The sequence below is a fragment of the Maylandia zebra genome, linkage group LG9 (assembly GCF_041146795.1).
Source record: "Maylandia zebra isolate NMK-2024a linkage group LG9, Mzebra_GT3a, whole genome shotgun sequence".
Lineage (NCBI taxonomy): Eukaryota > Metazoa > Chordata > Actinopteri > Cichliformes > Cichlidae > Maylandia > Maylandia zebra.
Genome location: NC_135175.1, coordinates 27546167 through 27569431, shown reverse-complemented (window position 1 = coordinate 27569431; position 23265 = coordinate 27546167). Strand labels below are relative to the sequence as shown.

The following is a 23265-nucleotide window of genomic DNA, read 5'->3' as shown; positions in this document are numbered from 1 at the left end:
TATCCAATTTAGTGTTGTGAAAAGGCTGGACCTGCTGTTATAAAGTTAAATTTGGGGTGCACCTTGAACAGCTTGCCAATCCATCAAAAGGCTAACAGCAAGAGACAGATCACCATTCAAATGAAGGCCAAATTTCATTTAACAAGCATGTCATTGGACTGTGGGAGGAAGCTGGAGAACCAAAGAAAACCCACACAGAAAGGCACCAAGTGACTGATAGATTTAAACTCGAGACCTCCTTGCTATGAAAAAACTGTTCTAGCCACTCCACTGCTGTGCTGCCCAACTGAAATAAAAACTTCAGTTAACAGCACAGTCCTGCACAAGTGTCAAACAAATCAGAAAGTCTGAGGAAAATTTTAGTACATGACTTGCCAAGTTTTTTGACGTCACATCGGGCTCAAAAACATGACAGACAAACGCAAACATTTAGATTTATTGTAAAATGTTTTTCCATTTATTTTGCAAATTCATGTGCCACTTTGACTTACATTTAACTTGTATTAAAGTGTCATGTTGCAACTGTCGACTGTCCTAATTTAACTGGAACTGTGAGTAATGGAAATAACGTGAAAGAAAAGTTGTGAATAGAGTCTGATGGTTTTGGATATTAGCTATTTATACTGGGCGACAAGTGAAAATTTATAAAGTAATGACAACATCAGAGAAACACCGTTCAACCATGATATGAGTGTTGACATTGCATTGTTTTCCCCAAAGAGGACACTCTGCAAGTTCCCTCTTGGCAGCTACACAACAAATGCCAGAAAAAGATGTTTATCTTACATGTGACTGACAGAAAAAAATGTATTGGCTGATATATCAGAATTTTAAATGCCCAAAATAGTGAATTTAGTATTGCTCTTAAAAATCCTGCATCATTTGGGCTTTAGTCATGAAACAACCTTCAAACTCAAAAGGCCAAACGTTGGAAGGGACATGAGCGCAGGAGGGAGCAGTCATAGTTTCAGTATCTTAAGGGTTGATCTTCTGCCAGAACTCATCCTCAAAACTCAGTTTAAACTGAGATCATGCTGGAAAACAACAACAACCTTGTAATCTACTTTCCCCTGATAGCTTTAAAAGAGCAAGAGGGTTAAAGGAAGTCGGTGTTGAGCTTGTAACCTGATTTATGTTTTGAGCTTTTCTTCCTCTGTTAAAATCTCACAGAAACTAAATAGCAGGGTTCGTCATCATCAGCCAAAACTTTCTCTCATGTTATGACACAGCACAACAAATTTATGTTTTTGGACTACACATGGAAGTGGCCCAAGTCATAAATTCATGTGAGTGTTGTTTGTCTGAAAAAAAATCTTGTATTTTGTATTAGCTTTGTAAAAAAATGAACTGACACTGCAAAAAATATACAGTAAATCAACCAGTTTATTTTCCTCATGAATGGGGCAAATAACAACATTCACTACACTGCATCTCATCTCTGCTGAGTTTAATCATCGTTAGGTATGTAGATGATTTTGAACCTCTCGAATAAGTCGATGTCGTCCTCCAGCTGCTTCATTTGCCTTTCGAGGCAGTCCTTGGTGGCCCTCTGTGACATAGTGTCGATGATGAGGGGAAGGGCCTGGTACTCGTGATGTAGCTTATCCCAGGTCTCCTTCAGGCGCTGGACAGAAGATTTGGGGAAGGAAACGCATCAATGTCACAAGACAGACTATCTGTATTCAAGGCTTTTCTGAGTAAACAGGCATCAGTCAGAGATGTTACAGAGGGTAATTATCTAAGAAATCCTGCTGAGTAAGGAAGGAAAACTGATATTTTGCAGCCAGATTTGGCTTTGGTGTATTGTTGTTTATTTTTGCATGTGCAGCAGTTAAGGAGGAGAAATCTCTTGAACTAAAAAACAGTATACACGAGTATGAGAGTTCTAATTAATTTGATGTTACATGCACTTTATACAAGTTTAGTTGTGAACATTTTTATAATTAAACTCAGAAAATGTTGCTGGAATGATCTCAGAGATCTCAGTTTTTGTGCCTCATACCCCGCACAGGGACAGACACTGTGTCGTGTTAATGGCTAAACATTAACATTGTTCTGTGCCATATGAATCACTGGATACCATATCACCTACTCACACGAGGCAAAGCTTAAACACAAAATAATGATGCCCACATTGAGAAATCAAGGATCTAAAGTTAAATATCGATGGTCCCGCTAGTCTTCTGACTTCCTACTGCAAGTCCTTATATAGAAAAATCAAGTTTAAATGAAAAACTGTACTCTGACAAAGAACCCTCAACATTTACTTTAACTGAGAACAATCTAACTGTCATCCTACAGCTTCACTGTGTTAATGCATGTGAATAACTGAAGTTCAAAACCCTGTATAACTCAAGTTAAATCCACTAAATTGTAAGATCCAGCATGGTTCCCCTGCATTTATTTACCTTCAGGATGGCTTGTCTCTCCTCCTCTGTCATGTGTTTCATGGCCCTCTGCTCCCGCTCTGCTTTTACAAAGTTTTCATACTCCTCTCGAGCCCTCCTCTCTGCTTCGCTGCGCTGCTGGAGGTACGCTGGTACTCTACCAAAGTCCTTCATGCAGGGTGTGTTTTATGAGCAAATATAAACATGATATTATTCTAGCATGCCTTATGTTGATATTTAAAAGACTGCAAGTAGCAACTGTAGGAAAATACCTTTCGTGTGATGAACTTTGGGACAAGCCCTGAGTTTTCCAGCACCTGTTTGTGCCCCTTGCTGGTGTCTACGCATGCAGGCTGTGGTTTCATTGGCACCAGTTCAGGTGTTTCCTTTAAAAAGTCCCTCTTGGTGTGAATTCCCATCAGTGGTTTGTCATTCCTTCTGGGGACTGGAGGTTTCCTCTCAGTGAAAGAGCAGGTTTTATGAACATCTTTGGAGCTCTGTGTCTCTGAAAGATGCAATGCCAAGAAGCTCATATTCACCATCTCAAGGCAAACCCACACGCTAATAAAACGGTGTGACAGATGAACTCACGTTCAGGCAGTTTGGGCTCTTTCGAATGCTTCTTGAGGAAATTCTCTGGAGATGGCAACTCCACTCTGGCAGGTCCCATCGTCCTTATCGGCTCCTTCACCAGTTTTCTCTCCAACGTAACTGCAGGCCTGAATTTTGATACATACCTTAAAAAAAGAAAAAGCAACACATTAGTTGAAGCAATCACTACAAAAACTTAAAAACAAAATTATTATTATTTTAATTAAAAACAAATGAAAACTATGCTTTAAAATAAAAGAAAACTGAATTGATATACTGTACTCACAAAATGTAATATTATAAATCACTATTTTTAGTCTTTTCTGCTGTTATTTTTAAGTCAAACTCGTCAACAAAATAGGTAGTGATGAGTTTTTTTAGTTTTTCATTTTAATTTACATAACAAACTGAAAGAACATTAAATCAACTACATTATTACACAATACTGGATTTCCCCCCCTATACTATTTTTAAAATACCGTCCAAAAGCTGCGTATCTGTTTTACGACCTAATCTAAATTTACAGTAGTGTAGAACATCTGACTAGTGGGGGTTTACCATACCTGTTCGAAGCGAACAGTTCACTGCGCATGCACGCAGGAAAAATGTCTAACAGGACTGGGTTCCCACCCCCGGAGTCAAGCTACTTGCATGTAATGTCTCCTCAGTTACACACAGTAAAAGCTTACAAGGAATCATGAATCCAGAGTCTTTACTAAAACATCAAACAAGTATAAAATCTCTCTAATTAACTCTTTACATACGTAAAAGGAAAAAAGAAACCTTTAACAGACACCAAAACGTTTCAATAAAAATGAGCAAACATACTCTAAAAACAATCTCCATAAAACTAAAAGCAAACATTTAAAAACGCAAATAAAAACAAAGCTATAGGAATGTTTTTCTTTTCTCTTTATTTTAATAAAAAATTCTCTGTAAAACTACAATTTACTACTTACGCCAAGTTTATTAGTTATTTCTGGAAAACAAAACAAAACAAGCAAACAAACAAACAAAAACCCAAAAGACTTTGTAAAACTTTAATGTCAAACTGATGTCGTGATTTTGTTTTGTTTACCCCAAATAACACTTTAAAGCTAACTGCGTACTTTGAGCTAAGTTGAAGCAATTTACCTGGGCGCTTTTTCCTTCTTTTTGTCTTCCACTGGAAGGAGATTGAAGGCACTTTCTGGAGGATGGACATCTTCAGACATCATGAATAAAGAGGCGATTAACGAAAGAGTGCTGTAGCTTCTTTTGAAGGCTAATAGCCTTAAATTGTCCAAATTTGTTTGACACCGGCTAGTTGCTAGGAAACAAGAATAGCAGATGTTGCGTTCATGAGCGGTCGGAAAGTGTCTCATTTAGGGTTATATCTTGTTATTTTTGAAAGTTGCAAATGTAAAATGTTTCACGTTATCCATTAAATTGCATAAAATATTCTTCTCCTCTTGCTTTAAGATTACTAGGGCTATATGCTATTTTCGCGTGAAGTTTGTTCGGCGTTTAGAGGGGGGATTTTCGAGGCAGACTTGAAAGCAGTAAAGAGTTCAGCTTTGCCTTCAGATTTTCTCTTTGTTTTGTGGATTTTTCTAGATGTTTGCTACAACTTCCAAGCTGTTTGGTTACAGTTTAAAACGTCGCTGAATTTATATGTAGTTAAGCATTTTTTCTTTTCTTTTTTTGCTTCCAGTGATAAATATAATTTTGTCCCTCTAGGCTCACCATAGTTATTTATGGCGACTGTTGTGGAGACTGTTGCAGCAAAGAGTTCATTTCCTTGTGTAAACTAACAAGATCACAGAATTACGTAATTTACAAAGTCATTTATTAACAGGTGGAGCTTATGGAAAGTCGTTATTTGCGTAAGTGTATTGCTCATTCAATTTCATTTACGGTCATCTGCGAGTGTCCTGAATAAGCCGAGAAGTTATCCCAGCCTTTTACGATATTTTATCAAAGCTTATAAGCTTGGTAATTACAACTGCAGCTGTCTTTAAATTCCTCGGCTAACTCTCTAAACTTCGAAAGCAGAAATCTAAGCATGCTACTGATATCTGTAATTATACCTTAACGGTCCATTTAAATGAAACAAACTGACCTACGTTAAAAAAACAAATAAATACTTTTTATGCTGCTGTTGAACACTATTGAACTGTACGAATTATGAAAAAAAAGTTCTTGCAATGAATTCGAGTTTTCTAGTTTGTCCCCCGCAGACTGCATATGGGGTAAAGCACATGTTTGCGTGTGAAGGTTAAAACTCACATCAGGCATCTGAAGGACAGATGCACTTTATCTTGTTTTATACAAGCTTACCAACTTGTATAAAATCAAAGCGGAGGTTTGTTTTTATGATGTTATCTGATATTTTGTTAACCCCACCTCCCAGTAATCAGATACTGATATCTTCAGCAGATATTATCTTTTCTTCTGCCTGATAATCATCTCGCTGCCATTGTAAATTAGAGCCTCTCGCTGTGTACAATGAGGGAGAAGGCATAGAAATGCTGTGCCTAAAGTGGGACAGTTTTCACCACATTTGGACATCAGTGCATGTGACTAAAAAGGGGGAGGTGTGCCTGTCAATGCACTTAAATGTACTTGCAATGTAACTGCATATATGCTTGGTAGGTCTATTATTACGCATCTTATGTAATCAGAAAAATTTCTGTTTACATTTACAGCTTTGGTATGGCTTTTTAGGGCCAATGTAAAAGCAATAAGAGTTATTGTCTAAATGGAAGAGATAATGATTTTAGAACGGTGTCTTCTTATCTTTAAGATGTTCGGGTGTGTGACAAGATTATTTAATACTTTTCAAGGTCTGTCAAAAAGCTAACATGCTGACTTGTAAATTTAGGTGTACTATAATCTTAGAATACCATTGTTCTAAAAAAAAGAAAGAAAGAAAACTGAAATATGTTCTTTTTCACAGGGGTAAGGGCAGTTGTCATTTGATTGCTGAATGGGTTTACTGAATACAAGCCAGCTTCCAATAAGAGCTGCCAAATGGTGCCTGAGTTCACTGTCTACACAAAAATCATGGCTTTCCGCCAGATCCACCTGCCTGGGAGACAAGAACATCCTGCTCATGGGTCCTCCGGGAGCAGGAAAAACTACGGTGGGGAAGATAGTGGCCCACAAACTGGGACTCCCTGTCATAGATGTTGATGATGATGTCTTGGAGACGGCATGGAAGATGCCTGTTGCCGCTAAGTTGGCAGCAGTTGGCGGAAGGTGTTTCTTGGAGGAAGAAGGTCGAGCTTTGTGTAACTTCTCTGCCTCTGGGTGTGTTGTTTCCCTGACGGGCTCTAATCCTCTTCATGCTGAAGCAATGCAGCATGTCAAACAGAGCGGGCTGGTCTTCTACCTGGATGTGGACAGTGAGGACATCTTACAGAGACTCACCAGCATGAAGGTGAACAGGATAGTGGGCCAGGAGGAAGGGGTATCCATGAGGGACATTTTGCTTTACAGGAAACAGTTTTATGAGAAATGGCTGGATGTGAGGGTGCTGTGTGGAACAGGAGACACAGTGGAGGAGGTAGCAGAGAAGGTGCTGAAAGCTGTGGAGAGATACCAGAAAAGTGATGAAGAAACATTCATTTCAACCCGATGTGATAGCGCAGGATTGTCCAAGCAGAAAATATACTTTAGTGATGTGGTTGTGGAGGGTCTGGCTCCAGATGGAGGACTTTATGTTCCCAAAAATGGCTTCCCAAAGATAGGCACACGCGAATGGCAGAGGTTAGTTGAGATGTCGTACCCAGAGCGAGCGTTAGTTTTACTTGAAAAGTGCATCCACCCTCTGGACATCTCTGCTTTGGATCTCAGAACAATGATATTCAAGGCGTATGGGTCAAACTTTGGCAGCAAGGCTGTCGCACCTGTAAAACACCTCGCCCACAATCAGTACATTCAGGAGCTTTTTCACGGCCCCACCGCCTCCTTCAAGGACCTCGCTTTGCAGCTGATGCCTCAGCTCTTCGCCTACTGCCTCCCACCCATGTGCAACTACCTCATCCTGGTAGCCACATCTGGAGACACTGGCAGTGCAGTGCTCAGTGGCTTCAGCAGGCTGAGCGGCACTGACAGACACCGCACCGGCGTCCTGGTGTTCTTCCCGGAGGGAGGAGTGAGTGAGATTCAGAAGCTCCAGATGATGAGCTACAGGGAGGGCAATGCCAGGGGTGTCAGCGTCCTGTCAGACTTTGACTTCTGCCAGAGAAATATCAAGAGGATGTTTGGGGAGGCGGGGCTGACAGGGCATCTCGCTGTAGAGTACGGCACAGTCCTCAGCACCGGCAACTCCATCAACTGGGCACGCCTGTTGCCACAGGTAGGTTGCTGATCACCGAGTGTCGCTGCAAGAAGACATTGATTTTTATAAATATAAGCCTTTAATTATAACATTACATCTTAATAAGCTTTTTCGTAGCCAACATTGTGATTGCTTTGGTTGCCAGCAGACTTCCATGGTTACCAAAAATGGTTGTTTCAGAGCTGCAGCCAACGTGTTTTAAAAAACTGATTTTGAAGGTGAGTGGTGTCCATTTCTGGTTTGTGCTGCAAGGAAGTGGAACTAAACTTCAAACTATGACCCCAGTATGCAGTCTTTCTTTAAAATGCAGAAACAGGAATACAACGTTATTGTAAAGTGAAATTTTATTGTGTTTCCCATTCTGTTGTTGTGAAAACACCAAAAGTTTGATCCAGGTGTTTTGCTGTTCTTCAGGAATTCACTTACTTGCTAAAAGTCTGTGATTTTTAGTCAGTCACAAGGGCAGTATTATTTTGGCAACACTAAGCAAAGTTTTACTAACATTTTCTCCTCTTTCAGGTGGTCTATCATTCATCAGCCTATCTGGATCTGTGCAGGGATGGTGTCATCAAATTCGGCGATCCCATTGATGTTTGCATCCCTACTGGCAACTTTGGCAATGCCATGTCAGCTGTGTACGCCAAACAAATGGGCATCCCGATAAGAAAAGTTATCTGTGCATCCAACCACAACCGTGTCATCACTGACTTTATCAAGACAGGCCAGTACGATCTTCGGGGACGGTCTCTGATGCTCTCCCACTCCCCCGCTATAGATATCCTGAAGTCCTCCAACCTCGAGAGGTTTATCTACCACGTCTCCGACGGAAACAGCCATCTTGTCAAGGACCTGTTCACACGCTTAGACAGACAGCAGCACTTTCAGGTTCCCGAGCCTCTTCTTGGCACGATTCAGCAGGAAGTGCTGTCTGGCTGGTGCTCTGAGGATGACTGCTTGGCCGCCATCCAGAGAGTTCACACACAGACGGGCTACGTCATGGACACACACACGGCTGTGGCTAAATTCGTCGCTGATAGGCTGCAGGATGGCTCGTGTCCCGTAGTGTTTTGTTCCACGGCTCACTATGGGAAATTTGCTCCCGCTGTGTTCAAAGCTTTACAAATCCCAAATATTCCAGAGGATCCCGCTGAGCAGCTCAAGAAGCTGGAACTTATTGCATCCAGACCAGAAATGCACAGAGAGATGATAAAATGCCTGAAAGAAAGTGCCAAGAGGAAACACAGCATTTGTGAAGCAGAGTACAGTGTGCTGGTAGACCAGGTGGAGAGCATGATACAGGACTCCTTCTTAAAAGTTATGTAAAATGATCCCAGCTTTTGTTGATGTCCAGCTTCAAGTAATTAGCCAGAAATTACAAAAGTACTCTTTTTCTTTGTCCTCTTTGTTTCATCCACTTGATTTTTACTGCAAACAGAACACATTACCAGGGGTGCACATAAGTGGTCCGCAGGTTCGCATTCGCTGTCAAAATAAAAAACGCGCACAAGATAAGAAGTTGCAACGCGCATTTGTGTACATAAGATTTTCTGGAGGAGGACAGACATGTGTTTCGAACTCTTAAAAATGTTGAAGAAGCTCCTTTAACCAGTTACTTTGGTGTTCCTCCACCTCCAAAGAAATATCAGGAGTCCGAACCGCAAAAGAAGCGCGTATACTCGGAAAAGTGGTTGCAGAAGGTGAGCTGGCTTCAAACAAATGATGAACGCACAGAGATGTGGTGCAGAATGTGCTGTGAAAATCCCTCTCTAGCGGACAAAAACAGTGCCTTTTATATGTACGCAAACGCGCGTTGCAACTTCTTATCTGGTGCACGTCTTTTATTTTGACAGCAAATGTGCACCACTTATGTGCACCCCTGCACATTACAAAAGAAAAAACCTAAAATCTTGATTAACATGTCAATAAAGGGAAACAAATGAGCGAGCAACCTCGTGAAAATGCATTTAAAGACAAATTAAAAAGGTAAATCTGTCTGAGCCCCTAGGATTGAGAAAAATGAACATATTTTACACAAATTATACTCTAATAGAGCTTTAAACAGCTTTATTACTCATTTATTGATTATGCAACATTTGTTCTCATGAAAGTCTGGATTCCAAGCTCACTAGATGGGGATGTCTACCCCTTGGCTACTGCTGCGTTCATCAACAGTATATGGATGTAGATGCAGGGGGAAGGTCAAATACCAGTAAAATATGGTGTAAAAATCAATATTGTTACTTTAATCACACATTTCTGCAGTAATAAAATCTGACTGTTAAATCATTTTTTAATTATAAAGTGATGTTTTATTCACCTCATCTTTTCTTAGTAATTTGCGTTTTTTCCAGTATTGACCATGTAAACCTGGAGGAGTTTAATAGTTGCTCGATAAGCTAGAAAATGCTTTTTTTGTCATAAAAACCAGACTTCTGACATATAGAGCACCGTGTAAAAGTCTTAATCCATCACTTGATTCTTAAATTTGTTAATTCCAAGGAGCTAGACTTTTTTGCAGTTGTTTCAAAAGTGGTCTTGAGCAATAGTCCTCCAACCTTTCTGAAGGGCTTTCTAAGATCTTTGGTAATTGACTGCTTTTTCACCCATTTTCAGTCCAGTCCTTGAACATGACCCTTTTCAGAATGTCTACAGGCATCTGTAAAACATGATGGTGGCTCTGTCATGGTTTGGAGTTAGCATTTCAGTCAAAGGTGGCGATCTTGTCAAAACTGATTTGTCAAATTTTCTCAGATTTTGATCCACCATGGATCTGAATAGTGTCTAATTATCAACGGCTTAATTTATCAGCATGACAATGGTCCCAAACACACTGCCAGTGCAGTAAAAACATACCTGGACAGAAGAAAGAACAATGGAGCGCCATCGATCATTAACTGGTGTCCTCAGGGCCCAATCATCTTGACTGAGAACAGAAACAAAAGGCATGAAGAGCTGTGAATGTCCTTGTGAACTATTCATGAAGGCCACTAAAGTTTCCTATTTCCTTAACAAAATATCACCAAACTACAAGTGGTCAAAGACTTTTTTACTGTATGGTATCGTCGTGGATTTTGATGATAAGAATGCAGCACGTGAACTTGTTAAGGTGGTGGTTATAAAGGAATGAAACAATTTACAGTTATTCTTCCCAGATGCCTCTCACATGAGAAAGAATAGAAACAGGTCTGTGGGTAATTTCTCCATCCTCAGCTGTCACCATCAGGCGTTCAGAAATGAGTCTAGTCATTTAAATCCAGGTGCTGCCTCAGCAGCTGTGGCAAGAGGAAGGGGGAAGATACGTTTCATAGATCTGCAGGATTGCTTATGGCTGCAGATGTTAAAATAGATGGAAAGTCAGGCCGGATTTGACAAAGCACTTTGCTAGCATGCCCTCTGATCTGGATCACTATCTCTCTTTGCAGGAAGTGAGAAGAAGTATTTTCTGTAATAGTAACTGGCAATCTGGTTAACACTTTAATATCACAGTCACAGTGTGTAGTACCTATTAGGTCTTCTAGAGCTATGGTTTATCAGCTCATTTGATTGCCTTTTCATTATCCATTAACTGTAGTTGCTATTGTTTGTATTTTTTAGCACAGTCATGTTTATGACTGTCTTGTACTTCCTACACTCATACTTTGAGAGTGTATAAAAAAGGGGCAAAACACACAAATTTAAAGCCCCTGACTGTATTCCCCATTCAAATTTGTATCAAACATCATACATCAATAAAACCTTCATTTTTATTTATTCTTTTGTTATTTAAGGGAATGTCGTAATTCATTATTAGAACCTTTAGTCTTGCATTGGTGTTCCTAACTTGATCCCACTGATTTTCAATCAGAAAAGTCTAACCGAGTCAGTATTGTTTCTTAACAATCACTTTGTCGTTGCTTACATTGTGTGTGTGTGTGTGTGTGTGTGTGTGTGTGTGTGTGTGTTTGTTCTTCCACACTTACAGGATGACTGATCGCTTTTCTATGCATGAATATATTACAGAACACACTGCACTGATTCTGTGTGTCACCTATGTGTCTGCGGTTTGTATCGCTCTGAACATTGGCCTTATAAAGCTGCTTGGCAGGTGAATGTAAAGAATGGGTGGGAAGGAGTCTGGAACCACATGAGTGTGGTGTGCAGGTGTGTGACTGTTAGTGTGTGTGAGTGGTGGAGGGAACGAGACAGCCAGCTGTCGCTCAGCACCTAGTGACCCACGGCTGGGTGAGCAAGGAGAATTGCAGGTAGCAGCCTGTTCCCATCTCTTTAATGTGAACCACTGGCATAATGGAAACTCCTCTTTAACAGTGAAGGGAAATAGAAAAGAGAAGAAGAAATGAATGCATCGCAGGAGTTTAGAAAGAAAATCCAGTGGACCATGTTGAGATTGTGCTTCTGCTTCTAGCTGCTTGCTTTTATAAAGATTCTTTATATAACCTATAAAACAACAGCACTGCCAGGTAATTTATTAACCTGTGGTGTTTATGAAGAAGTGTTGCACGACTGCAGTCAGCTGTAGTCGGTTTGGGAACTGGGATTTTTCCCCGCCAAAAAAAAAAGAATACATACTAAACTAAACACAACTAAAAATGATAGAATACGATTGGTGAAGCACTGGAGCTACTAAAAAAAACAAAAAACAAAACACTTCAAGGAGGATCTCAGCAGGGCCAGGCCAGACCGATCAGCAGTGGTGTTGTCCTTTTGCCTTCAGAGCTGCCTGAATTCTTAATGGCACAGACTCAATGAGGTGTTAAAAACCTTCCTCAGACATTTGTTCCCTTTTGACGTGATCAGTATCACACAGTCGCTGCTAATTTGTCGGCTCCACATCTACGATTCAAATCTTCCTTTCCCAGACATCCCAAAGGTGCTCTGTTGGATTGCTATCTGATGACTGTTGAGGTTATCTGAGTAGAGTGAACTCATTCTTATGTTTAAGGAACCAGTCTGAGATGATTTAAACTTTGTGACACAGTGATCAGAAGATGTGTACACTGTGGCCATAAAAGGATGGACATGGTCAGCAATAATATTCAGCTAATTTAATTGAATTTAATTTAATTCAAGTAAGATGGTGCAAATTGTAGGCTCAGTTTCCTGTTCTTAGGTGACAGAAGTGATACTCTGTGTGGTCTTCTGCATCAAGGATCAACATGTTGTGCATTCAGAGATGCTCTTCTGCATACCTTTGCTGTAACAAGTGTTTATTTCAGTTACTGTTGCCTTACTGTCAGCTGTAAGCTATCTGGTCACTCTCTCCTGACCTACTGCATCAACAAGGTATTTTTACCACCCACTGAGTGTTTTCTCTTTTTATGACCATTCCCTGTAAACCATAGAAAGCATTGCGTGTAAAAATTCCAGTAGATCAGCAGTTCCTAAAATATTCAGACCAGCCCATCTGGATTCAGCTACCATGCCAGGTTCAAAGCCAGTTAAGAGATCCTTCTTCCTCATTCTGATGCTTGGTTTGAAATTTAGCATGTTCTCTTGAGGCCATGTAATTGGCTGATATGATATTTACAATAGCAATTCTAATGAAGTGGCTGGCAATGTGGCACAGTCAAATTAAAACTGCAAGCCTTTCCATGGTTGAGTTTAATGTGTGTAAAAATATAGAATGTTTCCCCTGTCTTTTCAAATTTTACACTCATTTGTTGTATAAATGAACTGCAGCTTCAAACATCCCCACAGAAAGTCATTAGCATTGGTTCAGTGTCATTTTACTGTCCCTTGATGCTTTGAATAAATGCTATTTCAGAGTCTTCTCCACTCTGCCAAGAATAAAGCCCACAGGGGGAACAGTTAATCCTTGTCCATCTTGGCACATTAAAAAAAGGAAAGCATTGGCATATAATTCTGGCACTAAATATTGGTACTGAAGCAAAGGTAAAAACACTCGCCCACCATTGCAAAGATCTGAGTTAAATTCTTGGCAGCTGGTTGCGTGCTTTGGTGAGAGTGTTTGGGTGGAAAGCCATTAATAATAAAGTTTAATATAAACATTGTATGGGTTTAGGAGGTTTGGGTTTTCATCTTCGTCATTTGATTTTCGTTAATGATACGATTATGATATTACAAAGGTCGTCATGACTGGTTTAGAAATGTTTTTTCTTTGAAGGGTGCCTGTGCTCTCCCTTAGAGGTAGGGTGAGGAGCTCAGAGTAGAACCATTGCTTGTCAACATCAAATGAAGCCAGGTTTTCCTGGTTTTCTGCAACACATTCACTAACACAGGAGGGAGAGAAAAGCTAATGAAAGTGTCAACTTTTACTCATCCATCTGAAGATGGTAGCTTTTGGAGTGGAACAACTCATTTGCATGCTGATGCAAACTGAGAGCTAAAGAACAAACACCAGTGTTTGTGTCTATTGTTTACAGTCTTTAATAGCCTTAAAGACAAAAGGCAAGTTGAAGAAAAGATTTGATTTAACTGATGTCTCCAGCAGTCTTCTGCCAACTGTCTGCTAGAATCACCAAGAGAATGAGAAATTGATGACCCCATGAAGGACCTCTGCAAGATGAGATATGAGCTGTGGCTCGAAGGCAGGGCTCTGACTGACAGCTGAATGACAGGGGTTAAATGATATCAATGGAGACAAGCTTGGAAGTGTAAAACTAATCCTCCTGGATTTTCACACCTTGTGTGTGTTGCTAAATTCCAAACACATTTTTATAACTGACCTTCAGTTGTCCCTTGAAACATTATGGGGGAAATTATAGTTCAGTGGTGGTAGCACGTTGGCAGTCCACGGCATTTTGTGCCCAGCTAGGAACTGCCTGTCTACCTGCTGAACATCTGTTGTCAGATGAAGGCAGCATCTATAACACCGTTTATGGTGCAACTATTGAATTTAAGTGCTGTTGTTGGTCCATCATGGAAAAGAGCAAGGTTAGAAGACACAAAGAGCTGGAAGGAAACTGACTGGAACACTGCCTGCACGTTGTTCGCAGAACATTTTTGATCATCAATTGTTTAAATTTTCCCATTCCTGGTGAACTTCATTGTCAATTCCTTAACTGTTTCCTGTTGACTGATGCCCAGTGCCATCCACGTCGAGTGAGGTGCATTTGGACTGCATGGAAGCATGTTTGCATTGGTTGAGAATCACTCTCTGTAGGCAAATACATAACAAAATCCACAACACTGCAGTACAGTAAATTTAGTGTGAAGCTTAGGTTACAATCAGGTGTGGTTAGCTGGAAATCCAATGACCAAATAGTCATTCCTGTCATAGTTCTATGATGTTGACTTTAAGGACACTGCCTGGGGTGCACGTGCAGTTGAATTATAAATATATTATAATGAATTACAATCAATTAAAAATTGTCAGAGGACGAGTCTCTGTGGTCACAAAAACTCCATGTGAACCAAAATGTGTCACTACAAACCACGTGATAATGTTTAGTCTGGTCACTGGCCAGATGTGTTTGGGTTGGGAGCAACAAATGTAAGTACATGACAAAGGTACTGTGTGAGAAAAGTGTGAATTTATGTTAATTTCACAGCTAATTGCAAGCCTTCATACACCTATAGTACATTTTGAGATACAAAATGTATTGTAGAAGTGTACTATAGACCAGAGTACCACAAACCAGAGTGTTTGTGGTAATTCTGGGGATTTCCAGCATCTGGACAGTTTGACATAGAAGTCGATGTTCCCTACGGTCAGTGGGTACAAATGGTCATAACAGGAGATTTAGGTTGCATCATAGCAGCAGCAATGGAAGGTTCAAGTAGTTCACAGGGAGTTGACTTTAATCAATCAATCAGTGAAATCAATCAAGGCTTTATTCACCTCTTCCCATCGTTTCAATCCCAGCGGGCAGCCTTGTGGGGGTTTGAACAGCCGGTTTCGCTTTCTTAATTCTTCGATAAGTCAGGGCCAAGCCAGCTCTGATTCGCCAGAACCCTGTTACCATGGTTCCGAATAGGTAGATATCTTCAGCACTCAGGCTCACCCAAGGCCAAACTTCTCGTTGAGAAAGGGGTGTCAATTGCATTTAGGGACCAGTTGATCAAATCCATAATTCCTCTTTTAGGTTTTAGAGAACGGACTGTGAGAGAATGTTCCAGGGATAAGTAATACAAAAAACACGAGACTAGACAAGGACATAAGAGGCTAAGCAGGGAAGCTAAGGGAGAGGAGGAGAGGAGCTACATGCTACAGCTTGGTGACAGAAATGCTTTGACCACTCATTTTAAATTTCAAAATGTCAAAAGAGTCTTCACAGAAAGGGATACTTTGATATGACTAACTAATTTAAGAAGTAATCAAATTTTTTTATGAGCTTGTTTGTCTTCAGCATTGAGTCTTCTTAAGTAATTTTAGTGACATGACACAACTACAAAGTAATTTAGTTATAAAGTCACATAGTTATAACACAGTTTTACAGGTATAGTTGCAACATAATGTCATAAAATCGGATTTTTCACCGCCCTGGTTATTTTCATTAAGTCAGAGCAAGGTCAGCATTTGGTAATCCTTGTCTAGGTTCACTAATTAGCTTGTTTCCTTTTATCATTCTAAAGGCTTGCCTTATCGTTTTACTGTCACAGAATAAAAACTGAACACTGAATAATTTGCATGTCATCTTGTTTTTCCTGGAATAAGGGTAGCTCTTCCCAGAAGCAATAAATATTAGGATTAAGCTTATCTTGACACCCTTTATAAGTGTGCAGTCACAACAGATCCGTGTCACTGCCCTGCAACACTAAGGATGGATTCTAGACGCACTGACTGCCTGACAAAGCCTCTGTCACGGCTTTTTGAAAATCTTGGATCAAAAGTAGGATCCTATCCATTATATTTTTTCATTGTTCCTGTGTTACTCTCAGCAGCACTCAGCGGGGGTTTCATTTTTCTCGAGGGAAGACAGGACAATAGTCTTGAGCGCCAGTTTACGCCAACTAAAGGACCCTCAAAGGCAACCAGAGCCTTTGTGAAAGAAAACTTTCCCTACAATTACTCCATGTTTTCTGAAGACAGACAGTATGACAAGGGCAGCTTTGCATCCCTCATTGCTATGGCCAGGAACAGCCGTAATCTACTGGACACACTTGTTTTAGAGGACATCATCTCACTTAACAATAAGATCCTTGATATCACTGTGGACAATGGAAGACTGGGCTTCAATGAACTGTGTGCCAGAGCCAACGGAGAGTGTGTTTCAAACCTCATCCTGGAAATCCTCAGCTACAGTCTAACCAATCAGACCAGCATCACCTATCCAGTCCACATGCACAAAGCTACTCCACTCTTTCTAGGTGCAGTGCTGGGTGGTGTTATTACAGATGATAGCGACTCAGTCAGAAATGCTGAAGCTGTCAAACTTTTCTACTACTTAGATGATCGGGAAAGCACAGCTGAAGCCTCAAAATTATGGCTGAAAGAATTTAAAAAGCTCCTATCAGACAACACAGACAGCGAACACATTTATGTGAGTATCACATCATTACTCATGTTTTTATTATTCATTTTCTTTTTAAACTTTAAAGTTGAAGCAAGTAACATAACCTCTCTGAATGCTTAAACGCAAACAGAGATTCTTGGGTGTATTTATTCGATGTGCATTTACGATTAACTATTTTTCACATGACTGATGAAATGCTTTGCAAAAGCCACAAATACTTTTAACAATGTCATCAAATGATGCTTTTTGTGTTTGGTAATGAGTATTATTATTTTTTAATAAATCTTTCATAAATTTTGAAAAATAAAAAAGTTTTGTGCAGACTTGTGCTTCTAGCCCAAACTCTTCCAGTCACATGGTTGCAAAAATTGGGGCAAAAACAATGACCTCAATCACAAAACTAAAGCAACATAAAATGATCACAGAAAGATACATTTGACCACAGACCGACTACAGAAAGATTTTCTTCATTGGAATGTGCCACCAAAAGCTTTTTGACAAAAAAGAAGCATTGGAAGCATTGTGCGGTTTAATGTTCTACTTGAGTTAAAGACAATTTGGATGAAGGTCAAGTACGTGCCATCAGCAGTGGAAAACTACCAGCCACACTGAGTGGTTGTTTCTTTTTTTATTGTCCTTTTTTATGTTGTTTGTTCTCTTTACCAACAGCATGGAAAAACTCCATAAAAATACCAAAGTCATGCAAAAACACCCCCACAAAATGTCACGTTACAGTGTTTTTAATTCATAATGCCATTATCAGTGATGGTTTAACAGCTTATTGTAATGTAATTCTAGTTTTAAGCCTCATTTTATTTAGTTAAACAAAATATGATTTAGGAATAACTACTTTACTTTTATGTTGTTTGACACTGACATTCTCTCACTTTATGCACAAACTAGTTCATGTCTTCCCCCTGTATTTTTTTGGAAAATAACTTTTTAAATCTTCAGTGGGCCAAGTGGAGTCCTCTCTTAGAGGAAGCTCTTTTCTGCCGCTTGTATCTGCGATCTCGTTCTTTCGGGCACTACCCATAGCTCGTGACAATAGGTGAGGGTAGGGACGTAGATTGATTGGTAAATTGAGAGCATTGCTTTTACTTTGGGTTCTCTTTCTTCACCACGACGGACCGGTACAGCGTCACTGCAGCCGGAGCACCAATCCATCTGTCAATCTCCCGCTTCCTTCTCCTGTCACTCATGAACAAGACCCTGAGATATTTAAACTCCTCCACTTGGGGCAGGATCTCATCCTTGACCCGGAGTGGGCACGCCACCTGAGGACTATCGCCTCAGATTTGGAGGTGTTTATTGTCATTCCCACCGTTTCACACTTGGCCACGAACCATTCCAGTGTGATCTGAAGGCCATCACCCGATAAAGCCAACAGAACCACATCATCTGCGAAAAGCAGAGATGAGATTCTCAGACCACCCAAGTGAAAGCCTCCCACCACTTGGATAGGCCTAGAAATTCTGTCCATAAAATTTACTAACAGAATCAGTGACAAAGGGCAGCCCTGGCAGAGTCCATCATGCACTGGAAACGAGTCTGACTTATTGTCGGCTATGCGGACCAAGCTCTTGATCTCATGATGAAAGGAAACTACAAAAATGGAATAATCAAACTGAGCCATTAAGAAAGTATTCCTGAATAATAGAGTCATTTATAACCTGAAAATGGTTGTAATGTGAACTAGGCACACATTTCTTTTAGTTGGCAGATGTGTTCCAACATTAAACATGCTCATTACAAGGTCTGAAGATTTCCTTGTTGAACTAACATTGTATGATTTGAAGAACAAAAAACATTTCTGCAGGGTTTCTTGTAAAAGTACTGTACTGCTATCACATAGTGCATTATATTCATGAGAAGATAGACTGTTTGGATTGAATTTCCTAGTTTTTGGAAGTAAACTGTAGAAAAGTCTAAGTGGAGGAACAGGCAAGCATTACAGGCCAGAGGAAAAATCTAAATATTTGACTTTTATGGGTGAACTGCCCTTTTAAATCCAAACTGTTGAGTAACACTGATGTAACAGCTGCCAGGACTTCCATGTGCAATCATTTTTAGTGACTTAAACGCTCAAGCTGACTTCCTTCTGCTGTGCTCTTTTGTAGGTGTCTTACTACACCTCGAAATCCAAGCAGGATGAGATTGACAGCCACACCACAGATGGCTTCCCCCTATTCCTCATCGCTTATGCCTGTGCTGTCACCGTCTCTGTGATATCCTGCCTGAGGTAAGAAGTGATCAGCAACCGTCACGCAGTAAGTGGCAAAATCCAGGATGCAGAGCGCTTGTCTGACCCAGGTCAGGTTACATGTAGTGCAGTACAATTAACTTTTTTTTTGTTTTGAGCTATTTTCATGTAGATTAAGAAGTTTGAATTCATAGTTACAGTTCTAGTAAAAAGAAATAGACCTTCTTTAAATTCTAAGGACAATAAAACTAATCTGGTACTTAACAGTTATGGAAATACAGCCTGAGGTGAAGAATAACCAGGATCTATATCAATGTATAACAGTGTCTTTATTAATTTAGCAAACAAAAAGCTGAAGTTGAATCTGAAGCAATGTGTGGAAACCTAACTACACCCCCATGATTCAGAAGCTTGTAAAACCACCTTTAGCCTTAATAATCTGAAGTAACGTGAGCAATTGTTTTACAGCGTTGCTTCAGCTCATTGAAATCTATGCACAGCTCTCTTAAAGTCCCACCATTTCAGTCAGGTTGAGGCCTGGATCTGGATGTCTCATGATCTAGTTTCAGTTTTAGCTGTTAGATGGCCTCACGTTTGACTCTAGAATAACTCCTCCTATAGAGGAGTTAATGACTGATTCAATTACTACAAGGTGCCCAGCTCCTGTTGCTGTAAAACATGTGCAAATTATCACCCCTCCTATTAAACACTGATAAGACTCACATGCTTAGTTGTTGAAAATCAAGCTACAGCCAGAAGCTTAGTCAAAGAGAGAAGCTGCTGGCCTAGTTTTGTCTTGAGGTAAAGAGCAATAATGTCTCACTTAAATCTTTTGTACTTGGAAAAGTTTTTATTGCACTTTGATTTATAATCCAACTGAAGAAACACAATCTCAATTACCGAGCTTTAGAGCTTCAGAGTTACACATCGGAGGCATTTTTTTTTTACCTTTATCAGAGCCAAACATTGTTTCCATTTTTCATATTTAAAGCAGCTGATGCCTCTATCTTCAAACTGTTTGAAGACATAAGAACGTATGGTGAACAGTGCTTTTAAAAACAGTTCATGTCACATGAAATGTCCTCTATTTTCTGAGACTGACACCCTCCCCACTTTTAAGATTAGGTTATAATTTATCTTTTTGACAACACGTACAGTATAGGCAGGACTTGATCAGGTGTCCCTGAATCCTCCTTTAGTCACACTGCTAGTTCTAGGCTCCCATGATGCATCCAAATATTTAATCTTTACTCAATCACTCTGTGTTTATACACAACACTGCATTTAATCATTGGTAATATTACTCTGACTCGCTTCCGCAGTTCTTCCCCATCTGGTAACAGCAGATGGCCTCCCCTCCCTCAACCTGGTTCTGTCAGAGGTTTCTTCCTGTTAAAAGGGAGTTTTTTCTTCCCACTGTCACCAAGTGGCTTCTCAAAGGGATTTTCTCTGTATTATTGTAGAGTCTTTAAAAGTTTCTTGACTTATTATCACTAACAACTTCAATTAATCAACAACACGCTGTGCACTTAATCAGTAAAATTCTTACTTACTTTTCAATTTACATAAAAATATTATTAGAACATGGTCTTACATGTTAGGTTAACATACAACTGCCCATGTTTACCAAATGATTACTTTCTGAAGATACAATTTAAAAAACATTTATGAAATCTTCCATATTTTTCTTAAAAAAAACTACATTTCTATATTTAGCTTAAATGTAGATTTTTTATAATCTTATTCCACAGATTTTTAAGGCGGCACGTATCTTTTTTTCCTGGATATTTAACCAGGTAATAATTAACAACAGGGAATATAACATATAACTTGAGTAACAGGGAAAGATAATAATTAACAATCAGGTCAGTATATTTACCTTCTGTTTCTCTTTTTATGACGGGACATTTTCAGAGCATGTGATAGCTATTGTTTATCAGGTTTATGGCTCAGATTGTGTCAGGTGTTGCCACCTCTGTATTAACTATGAACAACAGGCTTTTTTTTACAAGCTTCACTTTACAAATTGTAAGAACATCCACAATAAAAGGTCATATTTAGGAAGTTGTTTTGTTATAAAACATCCAACAATGATCCTTTACAGGCTGCCCAGAAAAACTGGACCTTGCCCTCAGTTCACTGTTATCTTTATCATCTGTATGGATTTAAATACAATTTATTCCTCCTTGGCAGGCTGGACAATGTGAGGAACAAGGTGTGGGTGGCTGTCTTCGGTATCCTCTCCGCTGTGCTGGCAGTTCTGTCTGGCTTTGGCCTGCTGCTTTACATCGGAGTGCCGTTTGTTATCACCGTCGCAAACGCCGTTTTCCTTTTACTTGGTGAGAAAAATTCACTCTTGGCTTCTTTCCTTCCACACTTTAGTTTTAGCTTTTAGCTGGAGGTGCAAAACCAGCCAAGTAATTAAAAGTGTAATAAAAGTAATAAAGGTGACAACATAAAAAAAGTTTCAGTGGTGTTTTATAAGGTGGTGACTTTATTCATTTATAAACATGTGAGTCATGTGAGTACCGTAAAACTATCATGAACTGTTATCACTTTTTTCCCAGGAATTGGTCTGAACAACATGTTCATAATGGTGTCTGACTGGCGGCACACACATGTGAATGACCCGGTCCCAAAGAGGATGGCTCACACTTACAAAGAAGCCATCATGCCCATCACCATCACCGCTGTGACCGATGTTCTCAAGTTCTTCATAGGTGTCAAGTCTTACTTCCCATCCATGCAGGCCTTCTGCTTGTACACCAGCACCTCAATCATATTCTGTTACATCTACACCATCACCTTCTTTGGAGCCTTCTTGGCTTTAAATGGGCGGCGGGAAGGCAGCAACAGGCACTGGCTGACCTGCAAGCGAATCCCATCAGACAGACCTAAAAATCGCTCTGAGCTATACAGCATCTGCTGCGTGGGAGGTGACTTTGATAAGAGCACTGGAGCAGAGAAGATGCAACCAGTCAGCTATTTCTTTAAGGATTACTACGGCCCATTTTTGATCAAACCCTGGGTCAAGGGAATGGTGATCTTCTTCTTTGTGGCATATTTAGCTGTAAGCATTTATGGATGCCTCCATGTACAGCAGGGGTTTGAGCTTCACGACCTGGCAGCTGATGACTCCCTTGTTAACACATTCAACAGGAAGGATCGGCATTATTTCTATGATTATGGCCCATCTGTGATGGTTATTATCAGTGAGCCTTTTCCATACTGGGATGAAACCAAGCGGCACGAACTCCAGGCATGCGTGGAGGACTTTAAAGGGCTCCGCATTGTAGATAAAGGCATTTTTTCATCCTGGCTGGACTCTTATTTGTTGTATGGGCAGGCAAATAATTTAACCCTTAATGATAAAGATGCCTTCCTCAAAAATCTCCCTCATTTTTTTGAATTATTCCCTTTCTACCAGCAAGATGTGAACATCACCGGAGATGTCATCCACGCCTCCCGAGTTTTCGTACAGATGGTTGATATTGACAGTGGCAGCATGGAACTTTATGCACTTAAAGCACTTCGGTCCACCTCAGCTGATTGCAGAGCAGCTTCTTTATTAGTCTATAACCAGAAATTCATCTTCTTTGACCAGTATGATGTTGTAGTGAGCAGCACGATCAAAAATGTTGGTGTGATCGCAGCTGTGATGTTCATCGTCTCTCTCCTGCTCATTCCTAAGCCTATCTGCTCATTTCTGGTGACTTGTTCGATTGGTTCAGTGACTGTAGGCGTGACCGGCTTCATGGCGCTCTGGGACATCAGCCTGGATTCCATATCCATGATCATTTTCACCGTCTGCATTGGCTTCACTGTCGATTTCTCCGCTCACGTGTCTTACGCCTTCGTCTCCAGCAAAAAGACGGATCCTAACGCAAAGGCTGTGGATGCTCTCACACATCTGGGGTTCCCCGTCCTCCAAGGTGGCTTGTCCACCATTTTCGGGGTGTCAGTGTTGTCTGTATCAAAGTTTAACACCTTTAGAACATTTTTTAAGATTTTTTTTCTTGTCATGTTTATCGGGATGGTTCACGGCCTTGTTTTCATCCCAGTAATCCTGACAATATTCACACGCAGGTCAGAAAAGGAAGAGAGCAAAGAGAACACTGTGAAAGTCACCAAACTATAACCAAAAGTGGCTACAGTAAGGACTTTTAGTCAGATTCAATTTTAGATTAAATTAGAACAGCTGCTTTGAAAGTAAGTGATTTCAGTATAAGTTAGATTTATTTAAATAACAACCTTACAAGTGAAAATAATTTAGACTTTATGATGTAAGATATTCATTTATGAATGTGTTGTATTGTCTAAATTAGAACTCCAAAATCTGAGACAGTG

General features: G+C 40.1%; 3 protein-coding genes across 3 annotated transcripts; 2 read left to right on the top strand and 1 right to left on the bottom strand.

The window, feature by feature from the left end:
• Window positions 1-1365: 1365 nt before the first annotated feature.
• enkur (enkurin, TRPC channel interacting protein) lies at window positions 1366-4298 on the bottom strand. The gene is made up of 5 exons (XM_004551867.3): window positions 4113-4298; window positions 2979-3124; window positions 2660-2892; window positions 2409-2555; window positions 1366-1624 (listed from the first exon to the last, which is right to left on the bottom strand). The coding sequence occupies exons 1-5, from the start codon at window positions 4193-4195 to the stop codon at window positions 1448-1450; spliced, it is 786 nt and encodes a 261-aa protein (XP_004551924.1). The 5' UTR covers window positions 4196-4298; the 3' UTR covers window positions 1366-1447.
• A 297-nt stretch (window positions 4299-4595) lies between these two features.
• Window positions 4596-9590, top strand: thnsl1 (threonine synthase like 1). Its single transcript, XM_004551868.4, has 3 exons — window positions 4596-4843; window positions 5917-7320; window positions 7822-9590. Exons 2-3 carry the CDS (start codon window positions 5947-5949, stop codon window positions 8623-8625), a joined length of 2178 nt encoding a protein of 725 aa, XP_004551925.3. The 5' UTR covers window positions 4596-4843; window positions 5917-5946; the 3' UTR covers window positions 8626-9590.
• Window positions 9591-16022: 6432 nt separating this feature from the next.
• LOC101467288 (patched domain-containing protein 3) lies at window positions 16023-23056 on the top strand. The gene is made up of 4 exons (XM_004551869.3): window positions 16023-16742; window positions 18836-18957; window positions 21112-21257; window positions 21486-23056. Exons 1-4 carry the CDS (start codon window positions 16023-16025, stop codon window positions 23054-23056), a joined length of 2559 nt encoding a protein of 852 aa, XP_004551926.3.
• Window positions 23057-23265: the final 209 nt, after the last annotated feature.